Consider the following 22,596-nt stretch of genomic DNA (forward strand, 5'->3'; position numbering starts at 1 on the left):
AATTGTGGTGTTCATAAGCCAGGAATACCCAGGGAGAGAAGTAATTAAATTGCAGCTTTAAAAGAAGATTGAATTTGGAGTGGTTTGGCATTTAAATTGCTGCATCAGGTTTTGTTTCACAATAAGCTAGTGTTATATGCTATTTGGAAAATCAGGAATTTCTCCTGCAATGAAATTTTTTCCTCAGTCAAATAGTGGGAAAGGTTGAGTCAGACATAAAGTAGTCTGTACTACAGCTGGTATGTGCAATTCCTTAATGCCTGAATGATATGGTGATGGAAGTTATGGACTGTTTTCCCTGGTAATATAGTATATGTTTTTTTCCCCTCTTACCTGTCCCATTAATTTCCTTCCATTTGAATGATGAATAATGTTGAAGCAGGGTTCATTGCGAGCTGTTAGAAGATAGGGAAGTAATTTTTAAAATTAAAACAAACCAACCCAAAAACTCACCTAAAACTCAACCCAAAACCTAACCAACCCTTGCCCCTGTGCATGCACACAGTCCTACCCACATACTCAGTACCTGCTGTTGGGCAACCAGACCACAGATGAATGTGTCCAAGTGGTCTCGCTAGAAATCCTCCAAATGTGATGAGTGATGAGAGATTCCTGCTATCAAAATCCTCATGTCTGCTGGGTTTTTCTTAGGTCAGTAGTTATGTGCTGAATTTGGACTTTTGTACCCTATTGGAAATCATAGTGGTGAGGATCTCTTAATCTTGTTCCACCCCTGAGTCATTACTGAGATTAGAATTTACTCAGTCTCTTGTGTCCCTTTCCTGGCTGCCTTATATCTCCAATTTTGTTGTTTATCTTCCCACCATTATCTCTCTGTGACCTAATCTATAGTTTGTCCCCTACTATAGTGTAAATGTCCTTGTTTTACTGACTTAGGTATTTCGAGGAGTGGATATGTAGATGTACTATGATCTTTGATCTGCTTATCTAGGTGTGATCAACATGTGCTGCTCTTTTCTCCTGCTGTTCTTCCTGGTGTTTCCACACCGAGCCATTCCCATTCATTGTCCAATGAGCTGTAATGTTTCCATGTCTCTGCATGAATGTCTCTGCATTTGTACAAAGAGGGAAAGAACACATGCCTCTGTTCCACAATAGCAGTTTCTCATCTGTTATACCACTTAAACTATTAAAATATGCTTTTCAGACCTATTCCCTGAATTGTTATTAAGATTACTCTCTTTTGTTTGGGTAACTACTTCACCTACGCATTCTTGTGTAGGGCTTCAGTTTGTTAGAATCTTTTTGCTCTTATCCTGTCATCCATGAAATCTGCCCAGTTTTCCTTCTTCCCCTTTTCTTGCTTCCTCTACCTTGCTGGTGCCAAAGGAAACACAGGACTCCAGTGCCACACTAGCTTTAGTGTTGGAGCTTATCAGCTTAATGCTTTGCTTGGTTTTGGTATTGCAACTCCTGTCTTGTTCATACCTGCAGAATTACCAATCCTCAGATCTTACACACCTGCTCAATACTTGGCAATTCTTCATTTTCAGGCTCCTGATTCGTGGGCTTTGTATGCATTCCCTGCACAGTGAAGCTTTTCTTCTTTCCCTTAAAGAAACTCTGAAGACCAGCCACCTTCCTCTGGAGATGGATTCTTAGAGAACTGGTGGGGTGGTTGTTAGCAGGTTTGAACTGCCAGGGGCTCCTCACAGCACTGCTGATTTCATCCTTCTTTGGCACCCAGTGCTTTTCACTGAATAAAGCACAAGCCACAGGGCTTTCTGCACTCTAGTCTGCACCCTGAATTGGAACCAGTCAGGCCTTATGATTCTTTGTTTACTTTGGGCTGGCTGGGGGATAGTGAATGTCAACAGCTTTTCTTTGAAACACTTTAGCTAAAGAAACATGCCTGCTATAGTTTACTTTTTAATAATTTTAGAATAATTAAAGAACGGGCACTGTTCTTTTGCTGTCTGCACTCCCAGCAGTTAATTACTTGTGCAGTCTGTTGGGTTGATACGTGTGTTTGCAGTTTTACTTGAAAATTCTCCAACACTACTCAAGAGCAGGCATGCTAATAATCCATGTTATTTGATTACTTTTACCTACTAGTAAAAGTAATTGATTACTAGTTTACATTATGTTATGCTATCAAGGTCAAGCTATGCACAACAAATTTCCATATTTCTGTTTAGGGATCAGGCATGAAAGTCTGGGGGTGGTGGGGTGGGGTTTTTTTCTTTTTTGTTTTTTTTTTTTTTTTTTTTTTCTGTGAAGACATTTGGACTTCATGGAAGTTTGGAACAGCTACTGAGCTCTGTAACTTGTATTCCAATTGCTGCAAGGAAAGTGTCCTGTCCTAGCAACTCTTATGCTGTGCTGTCTTTGGGAGGAAGTGCAGGGCTTCCCAGAGGTATTCCTTATGATGGAATAATGTTCTTTTTATCAGCTAAAAGCTACTAGTGAATTTATCTGACAGGGACATCTCCAGCAGGATTTTTGTACAATGCCTTCTTACCCTTTGATACAATTCAGAGCTCCTGATGACACCTGAGTTAACTCTGTAGTGGCTGGGAGTAAATGCTACAGTTGACTCTTCAGGAGGACAAACCTGTTGCCAAGTGGACACTGTACATGAAAACTCCTCTGCTAAGATGGTGGAATTAAAACTGGGCTTTCAGAATTGAAAATGTCTTGTTTAGCCAGCTCTGCTGAGCTTTGCTATGTCACTAGCTTTTCATTGACTGGTGTAAGAAATTGTGTTGTGTGACAAGTGCAACTTTCTGGAAATACAAACTTAGACCAGAAGGGGAGGACTAGTGTATTTCAAGTAGGGCTATAATTTTTTTCTTTGGTTCTAAATTTTTGGAAAATCCCAGGCCAGATGTGACAGCCTGAGAGCAGTGAAGTTGCTGCAGAGAGCAGTGAAGTTGCTGCAGCTTTGTGTCACACAGTGCACATGCACACCACATGTACACATGTACAGATTAACTGGCAGGCGCTCCAACCATTCACATGAACACAGCACTACTGGTGACATCCCACTCCCCTCTCTAGCTGAACAGAACGGGGTTCTGGTAGTGTGAATGTGTGTGTATCTCTATTTATAATACATGTTTTCATCTTTGCAATGTGGGTCCTTCCTGCTGGTTTCAGACACTCAGATATGAACACACATGCCTTTACCAGGAGAAGTTTAAATGGGAATTTAGCAAGCAGACAGGAAGACAGGATAGGCTGTGCTTGGCAGGGGCAGGGTGTGCTGAGATGACCATACAGCCAGCAAACTGCTCACGTATGGGCAATGCTTTTTACTCCCTCGTAATTCTTACTTTTCCACACTTGTTCCTCCCCCAAACCCCTAAACATCTCCCTGGTTCCTCCCATAAACACCCCCTAAGTTAATTGTGTAATCCTGAAATGCTTTTCTCCCCCAGTGTGTCCCATGACCCAGGTCAGTACTCTCCCTTGGTTCTGAAAGTGCCCTGTCATGGGCTCACCTGGCCATGGGGGCTCAGGCCCTCCTGGGAGGGACAGACCAAGGAGAACAGGCCAGAGCGTCCCCTCTTCTGGGCCTGTGCCTTGGGTTCCCTCCCTGCCTTCACCCCAGTGCTCCCTGGGGCATGGAGACAGGCTGGAGCTGTCACGGATGAAGGCTCCTGGAGGAAGGATGCTCTTTGGGCTCTCGGTCCTGCCACTGCCTCTCTGTGCCCCTGTGTGCCTGCAGCTGATCCTGCACTGCAGAGCCCAGCACTGAGCAGCAGGAGCTCCACACAAGACACAACCTGCTGAGGTCACTCGTGGGGCTGGCAGCAGCCCTTGGCCAAGCTCAGTAGAGTTGTACTCCATGAGCAGCAGGGGTCAAAATCTTTGTTCAGGAACTTGCATGTAATACACTTAACACCCCTTTTCTTGTTCTGTTGCTTTTTCTGCCCTTTTCTTCTTTCACAAACTGTAATTTAGTGGTTAGTGAAAGAAGCCCTATGTCTTGTGCTTTTTAGATCATTATAAGAGTGAGACTTTTTCTTTTGTATGAAATGTGAACGTATGTATTGTATATGTGTTATTGTTGATCTAACTGTATACACATTATCTAATGACAGTTACTGTTATAATAGTACTTTTGTTAGGCTTAATGTTATTTTTACTGCTTCCTTTCCCCTAAAATCAGAAAAAAGAGAATAATAGTTCACTTACTTATAGGGAGTTAAACTGCATAGGTGGAAAATTGTTGGTGTCATTCCTTAATTGATAGAGTTCTGGAAATAGCACTGAAGTAAATGTGGTTGTAGAAATGGTGGTAGTAGCTGAGCTACTTAGTGCTTAGGTAGGAAGCTGATAAAATAGAACATGTGTAAAATGCAGCGATTCTAAGATATCAGAGTCAAATGTTATTGCATGGAGATTGAGCCTTCAGCAGAAATAATTGGGTGCTTGTCTTTTGTGATAACTGTTATACTGTTTGGTAATGTGCTAGTATGCATAATCACTGGAAAAAAATCTGTACAGTTCATGTACCAGTTCTTGCTTTTGACAGAAGAAAAATGGCTGTGTCATTGCAAGAAAGTATTTAATGTTTGCCCACTTAAGCAAGACTGCTAGTTTCTAGGAAGAGTGGTGTTTTTAGGCTTCTTTTCAATAAACAAAAAGTTTTTCTAGTGAACAGTAAGGGAGTAGGGCATTGAAACTTCCTAAGATCTTCCAATTTCCATCAGATATTTGAAGGAGACAGCTGATTCCTTGACTAAATTTTATAGTTTCTCTTAAAAAAACCCCAAACACCAAGCCAGCTTACATTAAGGAAGAAATAAACAAAGTTTTAATCCAGGACTTAAAAAAAAAAAATTATACTGGACACTGCGTGCTCATTTGTTTGCTCATGGTGGGTACAAAGAGTCTTTTTAAAACAGGCATCCAGAAGCTTGAAGAGCTAAAGGTATTGGTGAAAAAAGGGGAGGAAAAGAACCAGCAGTATGATTGGCTCAGTTTTGTGTTGTTTTACCTACTTATTTTATAAATAAGAGCTTTGGACTTCTGATTTTTTTTCCAGAATACAGCAAAATAGTCAGTAAAAACATCAGTTTTATTACTAAGATAGTGTGATCTTTATCAAGCAAAACTATTTTTTTTCTTTAAAACAATCTTCAGAAGATTGTAACCCTAACCAAAATTTGATGGACTGGTGTGTGTTGTGGTGTTATTGGGTTTTTTTTTAACCAGTTTTGGTAAAGAATTGCTAGTAGGTGGATGCACAGTCAAAGAATAAGCAATGTAGTACAAGCATTATTGGACTAGAAAGATATGGTTCTGACTAAAACAACAAATTTATTCCAGTTATGATTGTTTATACACAATTTATATTTTTTATATAGGCATTATTACTCCCTTATCTTTGATGGGATTTTATCTATACAAAAACTCAACCAAGTATTTAATTTGTAAGGATACTCAGTATTTTCAGAGCTGATTTGATGTCTTAGGCATAACTATATGATTTTTGGAAAGTAATACAATACAGAATAGGAGAGAACCTGTAATGCTAAAGAGGACTCTCATATGTGAAAAATGTTGTAGGGGTCTGCACAGCAGTTCAGGAAGAACTGCTGGGGATGGGAAGAATTTGTACTGGAGGAGTTAGTGAAGGACAGTCCCCTGTGGAAGGGATCCCATGGTGGAGCAGGGGAAGAGTGTGAGGAGGAAGGAGCAGCAGAGACAGCATGTGATGAACTCTCTGCAACCCCCATTCTCAGTACCTCTGTGCCAATGAAGGGAGGAGATAGAGAATTTGGGAATGAAATTGAGCCCAGGAGGAAGGGGAATGTATATTTTAGGATTAGGTTTTATTTTTCATTAATCTGATTTGATTGGTAACAAATTAAACTCATTTCCCTAAGCTGAGCCTGTTTTGCCCATGATTGTAATTGGTGACTGATCTCCTTGTCTTTGATCTCAACCCATGAGCCTTTAGTTATTTTCTCTCCTCTGTCCTGAGCTGAGGAGGGGAGTTATAGAATGGCTTGGTAGATGCCTGGTGTCTAACCAAGATTAATCCACCACAAATAGAAATTTTCAGCTCTAGATTATTAGCTTGAAATAAGTATGGTGCTCCTTTAAAATAGATTTTAGGGAGTGTTTCCTTTCATGCTTCTCAGTAGTGTTTCTGAAGGGAAAACCCAATCCCAAACCATTTTTTATCAGAGAACTGTAGCATAGTTTGAGTTGGAAGGAAGCTTAAACACCATGTAGTTCCAATTCCCCTAATGCCATGCTGGGATGCCCATAGAACCCCATGGCATTTTAGGGAGTCAGTTCTTTAATCCGGAAATAATCATTTTGGATACCAGGAAGGCATTGCCAGCTCTAGGAGAACAGGGTGAATCTACAGCTGCAGCTCCTCCTGCTACCTCCTGGGAAGCAAGTTTGGGAACCACTGTTTTGAGAAACCACTTCTGGTTTGTGGCTTGTTTTTAACTAGGGGAAAGTAGCATGTTTAGAAATACAAATATCTTACAGCCCCAGGGCATGCTGGCATTATAAGAGCAAGTCCCTCTGTGGTAGGTGCTCAATCCATGCTGCCTTTCTCAGCAGTAGGTGTACAAACTCTCCTTTCCTATCGCTTCCACCTTCCTTGGAAAGAAAAACAAACATTAAAGACTGATAAAAAGTGACTCTCCCAAGTTCCTGCCCATTGGTTTGACTTAAGGCCCAGAAAATAGGGTTTGGACAGTATGTTCTGTCTTGGGGAAGGGTGTCTTGATTCAACAGCTTATCAGAAAGCATTTTGTTTAAAAAATTTTTGTGCTTTACTAACTGTAAATATCATCCAGATTATAACTGCAACCTGTGATATTTGCAATGTTGAGACTCCACTCAAAATCCTTTGTTGTTCATAATAACCAAAAATATGCAGGTGTGAGCTCTAAATCTGCTGAGTACCTCAACAAGCTGTATTGCACGTGTCCTGTATCTGTCAGGCTGACCTACACAGCGAGTCACATCCAGCTGCTTAGCTAAGATAAAAATACTCACTGTGTGTGCAGTGTAGCAAGTTGTTCAAGTTTTCTAGATGAATGGCAACCTGGCCTTTTGGATTGCTGGAAGTCAGACAGATAACTGCCTGGGTAGCTGGGTATTAAGTTAATGAGAAATAGTTTATTGTCCCAGTGAGTCATATTGGCAGACTTAAAAATTTTGCATGGGAGTGAGAGAGAAGAGCAAGGTCAAGAGTTAACAGTGGGTTGTTCACTTGGTTGCAAGGGTTAGAGTGCACGTGAGTGTAACTGATATAAAGGGCACACGCTGACATAAAGATTTATTCCTTCACACGTGCTGTCTGCTCTTATCAAGCTTTCCATGCAAATGATTTCCTCTCACTATTAATCCTCTGAAAGGGAGGTTGCTTTAATTCATTTGCTTGCTGTCCAGAAACTTAAGATGCCCCTGTTGTTTGTCTTAAGTTTTCTGTGCTTGAAGCGAGGAGAGTAGGAGATGGTGGGTAAAAGAAAATTAAATGCATGGAAGTCCCCTTTTTTACTTCAGCTTGTGAAAACAATATCCAACTCTTAGTGTTGCTTAAAAATAATCCAGTTTTGGACTTCTGTATTGACTTGGCATTGTATTTGTGATAGGATTGCTAAAATTATCTGGAAAAACAAGAAAGCATTCTTTGTGAAGAACACATACTGAACTTTTTAATTGTCATCTCACTTCACCTGAAGGTTCCTTGCTTTAAAGTCAAATGTACTTTCCACATAACAATAGCACAAAATAGTGTTATAAGGCCAAAGACAGAAATTTGCTGTGTAGTTCAGTGTTTGTACTTGTATTATTAAATGCAGGCACGTGGAACATTTGTCTGGTTTTTGGTTTGTAAAGTCATGTTGCAAAATAGGCACTGTTGTTTCTGTGCAAATACAGATTCCCCTCTGAAGCAGGTGTAAGTTAAACAATCAGATCTTACCTTGAAAAATACTTACTTTTTGCAGCAACTAAATGATTTGCCCTAAAGTCGCTTGTTTTTCTGTTTTATTTGATCTGCATAATAGAGTTTTGTTATTCTACCTTTTCCTCTATGGTAACTAGTCTGTCCCTTGCTTAAAATGCCTATTGGCTGATGGCTGCTTTGGGGTGGAGGGTGGAAAAGGCTAGTTTGTAACATGGGAATATCTTTTAGATAACAGTTTGAGCCCTAAGAGTAGGGATTGAAAACCTCAAGTTTGATTATTTTCTAGGGACGTACAGGACATAAGGGGACTACATTGATGGAATCAGGGAAGCAAAGCTGTTAGAATCTGTCCAGCTGAAGGTACTGACATGTACTGGGGTCTTTTAGCCAATCCCGAGAGGCTCAGAAGGATCTTTTAATGTGAAAAGTCAGAGTTAGTTTGTGAGTTGCTTGGTGGCAGTCTGTCCTCCTGAGCTTCCAATAGTGAATCAAACGTACTTGCAAAGTAAGATTTCTTTACCATGCTGCTTTTATCTTCATGGTCTCACAAGGATTTCCTGTAGAAGTGAAATGAATGCCCATGTCAGTTAAAGGGCAACCTTGATTTGCAGGTCTTGCCCCAGTGCAAGTGAGGTGAGGGAAAGAAAGACTAGCCCCATTAAGAGTTTAGGAATTTGAATCTTGAATTTTAATCTGTGCTATAGCTCTAAAACACAAGACCATTGTATAATGTTTGGTTGCAGATAAGTTTGGAATGTATACAGCTGTTGGTTGGGAGAGCAGTAAGGATTAAATATTTCTGGAAAAATCAGAGTATCTTCTTTGAAGTTAATAGCTACTACTTCCTTATGCAGAAAATTACTGATCCTAAATCAAAACAGAACATGATTCTTGGCCTTCAACTGTTTGGAATTTAAAAAAAAAAAAAAAAAAAAAAAAAAAAAAAAGAACAAACAAACCAGTGCTAATTTGAGAGGAGGAAAGGAAAGATAAAAATGTGCCTGGAAATCAGTTCTGGAGCTCAATTTTTTAGGCTGTTAGTTAAAAATGTGATTACATTTTACTTTGAAAAGAGTTTCAGCAGAAAACATTCTAGTATGATTCCTAAATGGAAAAACAAGTGGTTACAGCCACTTCTTATCGATTTGTTCCTTGTTTATTCTTACTACCACAGCATTTTCAGACTTTATTAAGTGTCAAAGGTCAAGCTCAGTTTGCCATGAAACCCAAATGCACGTGTTTTTCTGTTAATGATTTACTTCAACCTTCCTTTAAAGGTTCCTGAAGGCTTAACACTTAAAATCTCTAGCAGCAATATTTTGTCTGACACTACACTTTTGAGCTTTTCTTTTAGCTTCTGCTAACTTAAGCATTTGTTTATTTTCATCTAGCTTTTCAAAATATGTACAAGAGTTGCAGTTTCTCTAGTAGTAAGAATTGTTGGCCTATTAGTACATTTTTAACTGTTTCAGGTTTATATTTTCTCCCCTGTTTGTGAAAATTTTGTGATAGCTTCCCATGGTAGGTGGGATTTTCTGATAGGTTCCCATGGAACTTGGTTTGCGTTCACCATTACTTTTGTTAAAGGGGAAGCAAACAAGAAAAAAATAAAGCTACAAGATTCTGCCTGAACTTGTGTTAATACAGCAAGTGTAAATCAGAAGGTGCTTAAATAATTGGCCAGTTGCAGTAGTGTGGGATGTTTTGTCAGTATATGAATACTCTTTTTTTTTTCCCACTGTTCTGTTTTCCTGCTGCTTATGCACACAAGGAGTTAGTAGAAATTCTGATGTTGTCATGTCGTTACTTTCACAGAGGGTGAAATTAGTCTAGTCCAATTCTGATAAATGGCAAGCTTGGTGAGGCTCACTGTATTAGGGATATGTGTGACTCTGACACTTGCTGGTGTATGTCACACATCATATGAAAGAATATAGTGTAAAAAGTCTTTAAAGAAATAAGCCTATGTTTTGACTTGACAGAATGTTTGCTTTTGTTTTTTACACCAACAAGCTTGCTTTGCTTGCACAGCAATGTTACAACATGTTGGCAAGTTTATGCTTCCTTCCACCTTCTTGCATTAAGTTCAACATGGCATACACGAACCTGAAGAAGCATTTTGGATGGTCAAGAGGCAACACACTGAAGAGATGCTATACATAAACACAGGAGAGCTTACAGCTATTGGCAAAATCTGGGAGTGTTCAGTCTTTCATTCAGAATAAACTAATTCAAACTACCTGATAATGACCTGAAAACAGAGGTTGTGCTTTCATGCTTTGTGATATAGAAACAAGGTGTCTGTTGAAAGGTCTCTTTATAGGGATTCAGTGACTAATATTCAGTTATTGGATTCAGATGCATGGTAACAACCAGTATTTTTCAGTAATAAGGTTATTCAATAAAAGGTTTTTTCCTCAGGGACAAGAAAAAAAGAACACTGGGGGGAAACCCCCCCATGCCTTGTATTCCTGTTGGATACTTCCATTAGATCCTGGTTCATAAATCTTCAGTGTTGACCATGATCTGAGTGTGTTATGGAAATCTGACTAGATCCTTTACAGATAATTCTGATTTACAAAGCATGTGCAAGATAGGCTTGGTATCCAAAGAGTTGGTACTTCTTTGCACTCAATTATCTTTGACCAAAGTATTTCAGAATTTCTGCTTAATTTAGAATTTAAAAAAAATTTTTGATAGTATTGCTTTAAGGGAGAGCCTAGCTCAGACGTCTGCAAACTAAACAAGGCAAAGTAAGCAAACTGGAAGCTGTAGTCATGTAACCTGAGTTCAGAGTATAGGATACTTCCTGTGGCAGCATTATGTCATAAATTTATTTTTAGTCCTTAAACACATACTTTCTCTAATGGGATCAGCAGTTCTCTTTTGGATAGAAGAAGCAGAGGACTTTTTTGACAGTAGGGATTCTAAGTGTGTCTGTACATGCATTTTAACATCTGCTTTCCTTTTGCACTGACATACTGTTCTGGGATCTGTGGATTACTCAATAATAGGAGTGGCAGTGTGGAAACCAGTTGCTCTCCCTTTTGCACCCACAACTAATGAAATTCCTCACAATTCATGAGAATTTACTGAGCAGATTCTGGAACAGTTTTCACAGGCAGATGTAAGCAAAACATGTAGCACAAGGTGTTTGATGTTGTCTTTGGGTAGTGATAGGTTAGATAAAAATGGGGTGGCGATTTCCAGGAGGCTGACCTACAGAGGCTCTCAGAGGATATTGGAATATTTGTTGGGTCCAATGGTTGTGTTGATGTTAGGTAACTAATATCTGCTGAGCAATTCCCTCTTTTGGAAATTGCTGGCTTTCCCTGAAGAAAAAAAAGAAGTGGATAAAAGAGAATGTATCTGGAGTGCCTTAGGCAAAGGATAACCCAGTGCTTCTGGGCACAAGGCAGAAAGAATAAAACAATACCGATGGAAAAATTGCATACAGTAGTTCTAAGCAATGAATTTTACATCTCTAATTTTAATAATAGGTCTCATGTGATTTGCTTGTTAGGATCTATTTGGTTTACAATTCAAGGATACCCTCAACTCCCTCCTATTTTTAGGGGACAAACAGTTTTATTCCCATGACTAGGTTTTTGGTGTTTTTTTTTTTTTTTTACCTGAAGGAATTTATATTGCCAACCTTTTCTTTTTTTTTTTTTTTTTTTTTTTTTTTTTTTCTGAAGAACTGCTGATGTTTAACATGATCTTCAGAATCCAGGTTTTCAAGAAGCAGGAATTTAAACAGTACTGTTCCATAAATTATATGGAATAACTCTGGTTATCTGGTCTGACACCCTTCACTCAAAGCCAGCCAAGTTAAAATATATTGAACCTCTGAGTTAGATCAGCTAGATCTGAGTTATTCAGTGTTGTCCAGTCAAGTGTTAAATACACCCAAGAAAGGAATTTCCACTACATTTTTGGGTCACACTTTCTAAAGTTTGACTAACTTTATGGTGAAAATTTTCACGACATCTAATTGGAATATCCTTTGTTGCAGTTTCAGTTGGGGTTTTGTCCCATTGCTGTACATGACTGAAAAGAAGACAGCTTTATATCTGTAATAATCACCTGTTAGATACCTGCAGACACTGATTAGATTCTTTTTGAGCTGTTTGTCTTCTGCATGCTGAACAAATCCAAACTCTAGTGTGTCTTCAAACTCTGTTGTGTCCTCAGTGTGTTGGTGGCTGACCACTAGACTTGCTGTGTTCTTCTGTTACTGCTGGGTGATTAATATGGCAGATTAAATTCAGCTTATGTATGTGTCTCATGAGGAGAAAGGTAATCCAAATGAGTGGTAAAAACAAGGTGTCTGCACCTTCAGACATCATTAGCATTTGTAGGAAAATAAGGTCATGGATAGTTTTATAAACATATTTACTCAGAAGTAGCTGCAATACATAAAGAACAAAAAGAGGGAGAAACAAGAAAGTATAATTAGAACAAAGAGACTGGGAAATAAAGAAACCTATTATTACATAAGTTATTGCATAATAAGCATGCAATTCTGGCTACCTGGTCTCAGAAACAGTGGGATGTACTCAATATAAAGGGGCAAAGTACATCTTCTGTACAAAGACAGACTGAATCAAAAAGTTGCTTCATTTTGGAGAAGAAATTAGTATGAACAGATCTGATTAGGGCACATAAAATCATGGGTTTCGAGAGGAACCTCAGCAGGGATGATTAATTCTTGTTTCTTATGGTGGAGGAATTAAATATGAGTAAGTTCAAAGCCAAGGGGAGTTATTTCTAATGTGGTGCTGGTGCCCTGAGCATGTTCTGTAACTGATTACAACAAAAGCAGGGAAGCCAAAATAATATTGATGGAACTGAATGTTCCTGTTGAGTGGTTAGATGCAGCACTCTGCTTAGGCGGCTCCTAAGCTGCTTGTTGCTGGATCTTGGAAGGATGTAGCAGGGAAAAAGCATGCTAGCCCTTTATCCAGAGGTCTTTGTCTAAGTACTTTGTGGTGGTCAGAAACAGGATTCTGGGCTAAATCAATCTTTGATCTACATGGCTTTGCAATTATCTTGTTGCTTTAAAAATTAAATGCCATGTAAATGTGATTTAACAGGCAAGGAATTATTAATACTAGCTGGAGACACGCAAATTATTTCCATAAATAACTTTCAACAACCACTTTTGTTTCCTCCAGAACAGGATCTCTCAAATTTCCAAACTATTCTCATAACAAATCTTTTTATGGCAGTCAATCTTATGCTTTGCTGAGGAGAATATCTGTGTAAATGGCCATAATAGAAGTATGGATCTTTTACCCATTCCATATTTAAATTATGGAGTTTTTTGCTGTAAGAAGTTGTGGAAGCTGAAAATACATCAGTGTTCCAAGGAAGCTTGGCAGTTCATAGAGGAGAAATTGCCAGAATATTGAAAAATGTAGTGGAAAAAGAAGTAATGTCCAAATTTATGTATAAAGAAAAACAAATAATAATAGGCTTAAGAAGTCTCTCAGCTGTTAGTGGTTTGAGGCTGGGAGAGTACATACAGGCTTCCTTATGCTTGCATAAATTGTAACTAATAACTTAGTGAAAGCTAAATATTATTCAAGCTTATTGAGCTTTTAGAAGTTACTAAGTGCCTTTATTTTTCTTGCCCCACATTGCTTGTCTTCTAGACAGCAGCATTTTGTTCTCTTTCTCAACCAGAACAATCTCAAGGGAAAATATTAAAAAAACCACCATCTTGAAGCTTGTTAAAGAATGAAGGGTGTTACTACTGTGTTGTGCCAAACACTTGTAAGGCACTTGAGGATAAAACTGCTAAGTTCCTTATTGTAATTCTTAGAAAAAAATGGTTTTAAACAAGAAGGTTTTGGACAAGTAGCCTTTATTTAAATTTGTGCATGATAAAGCATTCCAATAGAACATGAGAATGATGTTTTCTTTTTTGTTGTCCTGTAAATCCTAGTGCTTGACTCTAAAAAAGTGAACTAAAATATTTAATAGCTTGGTTTATAATTTGGCAGATAAATATTCATTGTGTAACCTAACTGTGACAGTGGGAATAATTCTGAGAGTGCTCAGATATTAGATACTATATTTATAGTAAAGGCACTATTTAAAATAATAGTTATTTAATTTTTAAAGAGTCATGGTAGAACAGCAGCATATTTTTGGAGTACATAGTATAATTGCATTGCTGTAGACTTCTGAACAGAGAAAATAATTAAAGAAATATCAGAATATATGTTCAGATTTTCAGTGAACTGATCAGGAAAGAACATGTAGCTGTGACTTTCATGTTTGAATAATTCTAGTTATAGTGAAACTTTGGGGTTTTGTAATCCATTGTGTGTTTCACTGGGACAGGACAAACAGACTTTTCAGTACAGGTGTTCTCTGGTCTGATACTTTTATCTTAAGGATGACTACTTTTCCATCTTCTAGGGAAGCCTGGGAATTGTTAAATCCACAGAAAATTACATGTTTTGAGGAGTTAATTCTTAACTTTCAGTGCCTTAAGGAATATTTAAGTCCTTAAAGTAGAAATAGGTTTTCTTCTATAGCAATCAAAATGTTTTGTGTATGAATATGAATAAAGTTATATGTAGCAATTAGGTGCTGTGTTAGTATCTGAATTAGCAGCTCTGGAGTATGGCCAGCTTGTGCCAGGAAGGCAGCCAGTAGCCTGGAGGAGAAATACTTTAATTAATATGTAATAACTGCTCTAGAGAGCTCTCAGTATTCTGGCAAGCTGCACTTGCAATTTTTTGTATTACTTAGGACAGTTGTAATATCTGTTCGAAAAAGTGTGGAAGACAATTCAATGTACATTTTTCATACTGCATGAAAAAGTATAAGGGTGCTTGAAAACTTACTTAAATGAAGTGAGATCAAAAATTACTTGGATCTACTGAATATATTTAAAAGCCAAAAATTTCTTTATAGAATGAAGATATCACAGCAAGAATTATTTGCATTAGGGCATTTAAAGATTTACTCATGTACTGTTCTGTTTATTTTTGGTCCAAGGTTTCTTCACAAAGGAAGAAGGCACTACATTTTTTTGATCTATGTATAGAGGAGAAGTTTAACTTCAGGAATATTCTTTTCAATAGATAATAAAGCTGTTCATACAAAACATGCCAACCACATCTCTAAACTACATTTCTGTAGATTAATGAGAGCAACTTACTAACCTGAAGCAGTAATTTGAAGGGCTCCAGTTTTTGTTAGGTAGATAAATGGTCTCCCACTTCTGCAGTGGGATTTATTCCCACATGAACATTCCATTCTGAAATGCTTCAGATAAGGCATCATCATTTATCTTAACTGTCTGTTGTGTTGAAAACCAGTGGAAACTTTCTCTTTTAGACTCTGCCCTGTCATTATTGTAATAAAAAATGAGAATCAAGTGATGAAAAAGGCATAGTTTTTTCATGAGTGCCTGGAAGCACAAAGAGACAAAAATCAATGTGTTAGTTTAATTTGAGCTGAATGTCTTCAACCTTTTATATTCCAATTATTTTATTAGCTGTATAGGCCATAAAAATACATTGTAAACCTGGACTTCACTAAGTAGAATGGAAATAAAATCACAGCCTGTAGCTCTAAAGTAATTTAGTCAGTTACTTTATGCAAGCTACTTAAGCTCAGTTTTAGGTGCCCACTTTCTTTGTTGATTTTGCCTCCATGGATGGGGGCCATGTGAGATTGAATTCTCAAAACCAGTCATCCCTGGTGGGCTTGTCTCCTGTCTGTTGCCTTTTAATCTTTTTGTACCTGGACAGGCAGGGTGACAGGTGGTTCAGCCCTTCCTTGTACCTTCATACCATGTGAAGCTTGTGACAGATGCTTCTCAAGGCTTAGCTGCCTCTTGGCCTTGCAGGAGGGGGACTCTGATTCCTAGTGCTGCCCTGCAAATCATGCAGAGGTGCTGAGGACTGTTCGTGGTGGTGTAACCATTTATTTGGGAGGGTGATAGGCTGAAATGGACATTCTGTCCCCTGGTGTTTGCAGTTTCCTTTGAACAGTAAAAACTGCAGGCTCACTCTGGGAAAGATAAGGATGAGAAGTCTTGTAGAAGTTGGACTTGTTAGAAGCTTTGTAACTGCCTGGTCTCCAGGCTGTGTGAGAACATCTCCCTTAGACTCCTGCCTACAAACTGTGGTTTGTGTAATGTCTTGTCCCATCAGTAGCCATTGGGGCTCTAATAGACACAACTCAGAGGAGTTGTGTCCTGCCACACCCAAGGTGCTCTTGAGCTTTCCCCTACTGCAGGGAACTAGACCTTTCATAAACTTGGTCTTTGCTGTTCAGGCAATGTCATGGGGTCTTTGTTCTTCCTAATCTCTTGTGCTGTCCCTTTGTACAGTTTGAGATTTTGCTGCAGAGGTGTAAGGCAGCAGGGCTATCATATATGGGGTAGCCCTACACAGGAAATGGCCATAAAAGCACATCAGCCTTAGATTGTGCCTTGAAACTCTATTATTTTATCACATGATCAAAAATTCCCTGTGACACACATCCCTCCCTCCCTTCCCTAGACAGTTAGGCCATGGCTTGTTGAAAGCATTGTTTGACCTAAAATAAAGGTTTTTGTTTCTTGTACTCGTTTCTGGTTATCTCTAGCTATCTATTCTCTTGTCTTTCATTTGCATTGTAAGTTCTTGGAAGAAACAAGTTTTTGCTTGTTGGTTTCTTTTTCTGTCGTTAGTGCCTTGCACGATGAGGTCTCAGTCAATGTATAGGGCTCACTGGCACTTCAGCAACTCATCTCCTAAGCCTTGGTAGTGGTAGATCTACTTGCAAGTACACTTTATTTGGTCTTGTGGTTATAAGCTTTTCCAGATAATTTTATTTGTCTTCATCACTGAATCACAATTGTTTATCTAACTGTGTCTTTAGGAAAGATATTCTAAACAAAAGTCCAGCTACACAAATTTAAAACTCTTTCAGGTTGAAAGAGTTGTCCTGTTTTCTGTATAATTCAAAATGAAGATAAAATATTTTTTCCAATTCATTTTGAATTAGCAACTTTTTCCACTTATTGTTTAGACAATTTTTTCCCCCCATATTGGTGGGGACATTTCCAATATATACATGACTATATATATCAAGCATATTAGTTGTAATTACTAGCTGTGCTAAAAAACCCCACTTGTGGCTGAAACTATAGTGGACTCACCTGAATCGAATCTGAATGATCTAATAAACCAAGTACAGTTTTCACAATGTCTATAAAGCTCAAGCAGTATCAAAAGTAGTGAAATTTTCCCATTATATATATGAAAGAGGTTTTAGTAACTCAAGTTTTTGTGTAAAGTAAAATCACATTCCTATTACAGTCTAAAAGCCTATTGATTACTCCTTATTGATGTTCAGTATGATCTACATCTAGTAATGAAGTTTAAAAATTATTACTCTTTTTTCAGCAAATGTATCTGTTTAAAGTCATTAAGGTCTAGCATGAAGTCAAGTGAAATGAATGAACTGATGTCAGAATTAATATGAATCCTCAAAGGTGTCTTTAATGACCTAGGCATCAGTTTGAATAATAGGTTAGTTACTAGAGAAATGTTTTTGTGCTTATAAGAAAAAAAAAAGTAGGAGTAATAGCTACAAAAAAGTTAATTGCATGCTTTGAGCTGATAAAATCTAAATTAGTTGATTATATAAATTGTTAGGGTTTTTTTTACCATGTTAGGTAAATAAATTTCAAGATGTAGTTAAATGCTTTTAAAATAGTTGCCCAATTGCTACCCAACTTTAGTTCAGCAACATAAAACCCTAGGTGAAAACAAGTATTAACTGAAAGCTGAAATCACTTTGTCTTCTAAACTGTTGTCTTTTCTTTTCTATTTTGCAGCATGGGTGAGCTCTCTTTCCATGGGAATGGTCTTCTTCTGCTCCCCAATAGTCAGCGTATTCACAGACCTGTTTGGCTGTCGAAAAGTAGCTGTTATTGGAGCTGCAGTAGGGCTTGTTGGACTCCTTTCAAGTTCTTTTGTAAGGTAAAAAACTGAAATTCATAATTTTTAATGTATTTTATAAATATTTTAGTGTTGTAATATTGATCTAATCAGTAGAAGGGTTAAACAGTGCTACCTTAAATTGTCTTTAGAAAACTTGTGGTTTTTGTGTTTGGTTTTGTCTTTCAAACTATGACTTGTAAACTTTCAACTTAAAAGTATTTTAAAAAACTTATTGTTTATAAATAAAAACAAGAGTACCTATTTAACAGGAACTACTATTTATAAATATATCAACAGCAAGACTAGTGCTATAAGATCAACAGCATTGTCCAGGATAAACTTATATATTTGCTTGATGTACATTGTGTTGTAACAGGTACATAAACATTGTTGTTGTCTTCCCTTCCAGGCCTGTCCCCTTAATTTTCTTTTGAAAGTTTTAATGGTGATAAAAACACAGTAGAGCCTCCAGGAAGCTGTTAAAATTCTAGTGAAATTTGATGTTTTCTTCTGTTCTTACTGGTCCAATTGCCAAATATGGAGATAGAGAAAACCTTGGTGTATTGACTATACTTAAGACTTATTCATTTTAGATTTTTTTTCTTCTAGTTTACAATTAATTTATGTGTTTCTTTTCTTTTTTTCATTTGCATGTAACTTTTGCAGAGTAAATCTTAAGGAATTAAAGAGTGACTCATTTGTTGCATGTACCCTGTAGAAGATGAGGAAACAGGAAATTTACTTAGTTTAGTCACTGTCAGAAATTTGTTAGTGAAGGTAGAGTGTAAAAAGTAGTGGGGAAATAATCCAGTTACCGCTAATTTTCAGAGACTTTTTTTGTCCCCACCCTTAGCAGAATAAGTATAGGAACAATCAAGCTACATTCAGAAGAGCTTTCCACTTAGGTGCAAATGTATTGATGCAGGCAAAAAACTTGTGAATGTCTTTTCTGTGCTTTTACTCTGAATCAGATGGATGTGAGCTGCTGTGATCTGAATGGTTAATCCTGGTGCAAATATTTGGCTTAATTAATTTTATTAAACAAACAAAAAAAATTAAAAGATGTGTCTTGGAAAAGTCTTTCTTCCTCCTTTCTACCTAGTAGTATGTTGAGTGATGAATACCAAACCACCCTTGTCATTAGATAAAGATCATTCTTGTGTTTGTCTGATACCCAGTGGAACAAGGGCACAGAAGAGACATGCAAGAGCAAGTTGTTTTGTAAAGGTTTCAGAAATATTTCAGCTTAACTAAACTTTGAAGAGCACTTTGAGAGGTGAATTCTTGTAAGAGTACATGCCAGGTTGATGTGCATACTTGGTGTTTCATTATGTTACTGACACTAAAATGATTTATGCCTGTGATGTTATCAGTTCATTAAAGGAGCATAGTTCAGATACAAAAGCCAGTGTTCTGGAAGTAAAATACTGTAAAGCAGGCAAATGTCATATGATCTACTGCTTTTGCATTGCACCAATTTCTTAATATAAATTTTATGTCTTAGGAAATTAAGATGTGTTTATAATGCAGGACCATATTTTAATATGCATGTTGTGCTGCAGACTCTTTGAGTGAATTTACATATGGAAGCAAAAGTTCACTGTCTTCACTGCATGATGTTACTCCTCTCATTTTGTTACTTCTGGTTTTATTTTCCTGATTATTTTCCATTAATAAAGGTAATAAGTCTTTCCCCTTTTGTTGTTTCTGCTGGCTTATGTTGTGTATCATCAGTTTCAGAAATTGATAGTTTAATATAGAAGGTGACAATATTATGTTACACAAATAATTATTTTTCGCTATAATATTTATATATATAAATACCTAATATAAATAAATATATAGGTATTTATATATATAAATGTCTATAAATATTTATATATATAAATACCAGTACCTGGAGTCAGACCTTGATTAGTCAATTACTATTTCCTAAGAAGTTCTTACATAGGGAGCTTGTGGTATCTTATTTTTTACAGAGGGGTGCTGGCAGGTTGTATCCTGTCACAAAAAGCACTATGTAAAGCACTCATGCTCCTTTAAAAAAAGTTAAAGAGTTAAAAAGATTAACTGTTTTTCCAGAAGTGCTTTAAATGCAGGTGTTAACTGATAAAACAAGAGGTGAGGGTTCATTGTAAACATAACATTAAAAAAATTATATAAACTCTCATGTGCTATCTCAGAAAACTCATAAAAATTTCTTGCACCCTGCCTCCATCTAAATGTTATAAAAATGTTTTCTTTCACTAACTAGTACTACAGCACTAATTTAATTAATTATACTGCTGCCGTTACTTCATACTTTTAACATTTCTTGCACAAGAACTTTTTATTCATGTCACGTGTTTGTGATCAGTTAAAATGGCTCTGCTTTGTTTCAGTTGTAGAGTAAATGGTAATAATAGTGAACTTTATAATGAAGATCCACCTTCCTATGAGATGAAATATTTCATTTCTTATTAACATTTTTTTTAGTTCTTTCTTAGCATATTCAATATATGTGCCAAACCACTGAATTTAAAGTATTTATTCAAAAGGAGATATTTGTCTAAAAAATTAATACCTAAAGAATTTATAATTTATTAATATATTACATTACAAAATTTTGTCAGTATTTAAATATTTTTCATTATTAATGATGTTTGCCACATTTGTTACTTTATTTTCATAACAAATTGTTTACTTGATTTCTATGGGTTCATGAGGAGAGTTCAGTATGACATTTGACCTGCTAGCAAAGTGAAGAAATGTGTAAATCAAAACAGTACAATTTTCTTTGGGGGAAAAAAAAAATCCAAAAACCCGGCAATGGTTGAACTTACATTTGGCTAATGTGCCTTGATTTTTAAAACTTTTTTTAGCTACACTATTTGATGTAATTAGAATTGTATTTTTTTTTTTTTAACTGTTCAGTAAATTCTGTGCAATTTTTCAGTGGAAGGAGATAGATAGACTAGTTGGTGAATTAAGCTGATACAGTGCTATTCAACTATAAGTATATACAAACTCTTATTTGCAGTAGTGAGTTGTGTTGATTGATTGAGAAGCTGTTTTGTTGTCACTTCCAGGTGCATGAGCATCCACTGCCTTACCAAACACTGATTTGTTCTTTTCTTTTGGTGCAGCACCATTGAGCCTCTGTATTTCACCTACGGGATCGTGTTTGCCTGTGGCTGCTCCTTTGCCTACCAGCCCTCCCTGGTCATCCTCGGGCACTACTTCAAGAAGCGCCTGGGCCTGGTGAATGGCATCGTCACCGCGGGCAGCAGCCTGTTCACAGTGTCACTGCCCTTCCTCCTCAGGGTCCTCCTCGACTCTGTCGACCTCTTCAACACCTTGAGGGTCCTCTGCATCCTTATGTTTGTTCTCTTCCTGGCTGGATTTACATACAAACCTCTTGTTCCCAACACCAAAGACAAGGAGGGAGGAAAGAAGGGAAAATTCAAATTACCTCCTGCGAAAAAGATTTGCAATTTCTCCGTTTTCAAAGTTCTCAGCTACCGAATCTGGGCATTAGGGATTCCAGCTGCACTTTTTGGATACTTTGTGCCTTATGTTCACTTGGTAAGTGCACATTTCTTCCTGGGTGTGATGTGTTTGAAACTATACATACTTGCCTTTGTGTTATTGCTAAAGAAAGCAATTGGTGATTGGAAGCCAGGTTTAAACTGCAGGTTGTGTTGGGGAGAAACACAAAATTAATTTGGATGTTGTCTTATTAAAAGAGTGCTTTAATCAGAAGTATTAGTTAAGCCGGATAGAATATTTATTCTTTGGTCTCAATGCAAGGTTTAAAATACCTTAACAATGAAAAGAGAGATTTGAAAAATATTCTATACTATTCCAAAGAGAATTCTTTATTTTGGTACTCAGCTGCATACATGGCCAGTGACACTTGTGTGTTTTAGATGCAGTGTGAAAGGAGTAAAACATTCCAGAAGTGTAATTTTTATTCCTTTGTATGGAGGTTTGTTAAAGTGTCAATTTTCAGGCTCCGTTGTATTCACCATGTTTCAGGTTTATTAAAAGCAAAATACATGGATTTTTCTGTCTCTCAAACTTCAGCCTTTTAGTTTACTACATTTTATAGCATTCGTGTAACTGCTGCTCTTACCCTGTCCCACAGCTGCCAGGTGAGCTGTGTTTTATTGCTGTCTTCAGCAGCTGAAGGAGCTTTGGCTTCTGGTGATGGGGAAGATGTCAATTAGCCATCTCCTGTACATGTACTAGAGTTATTTCCCTAGCAGGGTTTTGTTGTTTTTTTTTTCTGTAGTACACTCCTAAGCTAAGAAATTCAGGTGCAACTGGGAGATGCATGCATTTGTATCAGGATGGCTGACACACATTGTACTGCTTAAATGTGAATTGTTCCTGGACACCTTGCTGGTGGTGCTCTCTTGACTGAAGTGGTGTGAACCAAAGGGCTTCAAAGGGAAAGGTGGGGAAAAGCCCACAGTCTCCATTGAAATGCTGCTTTGAGACCATTACACATCCTCATATTGAGAGTATTTGATAGAGCATGGGCTAGTAGAACTCAGTATGAAAACACAAGGGTCATTTTAATACTCGTTATTCACCCATGATAGAACAGTGAGATTAATGAAAATAAATATCTTCATTTCTGTTGAAAAATCTTCAATGCCTTAAAAGCTATTTTTTTATTCAATATAACAAATGGCTGTCACTGCTTTCTGGCAATGGATTAGATTACTGACTCTACATCAGATATTT

At 37.3% G+C, this 22,596-nt stretch overlaps 1 protein-coding gene across 1 annotated transcript in view; it reads left to right on the forward strand.

Moving 5' to 3' along the window:
• SLC16A10 (solute carrier family 16 member 10) overlaps positions 1–22,596 on the forward strand; it is a 66,130-nt gene that overhangs the window by 21,978 nt on the left and 21,556 nt on the right. The window contains exons 2-3 of the mRNA XM_063151013.1: positions 17,760–17,904; positions 20,991–21,429. Of these exons, the coding sequence (XP_063007083.1) occupies positions 17,760–17,904; positions 20,991–21,429 (584 nt within the window). The remainder of the gene's footprint in view (positions 1–17,759; positions 17,905–20,990; positions 21,430–22,596) is intronic.

The sequence above is a fragment of the Melospiza melodia genome, chromosome 3 (genome assembly GCF_035770615.1).
Source record: "Melospiza melodia melodia isolate bMelMel2 chromosome 3, bMelMel2.pri, whole genome shotgun sequence".
Classification (NCBI taxonomy): domain Eukaryota; kingdom Metazoa; phylum Chordata; class Aves; order Passeriformes; family Passerellidae; genus Melospiza; species Melospiza melodia.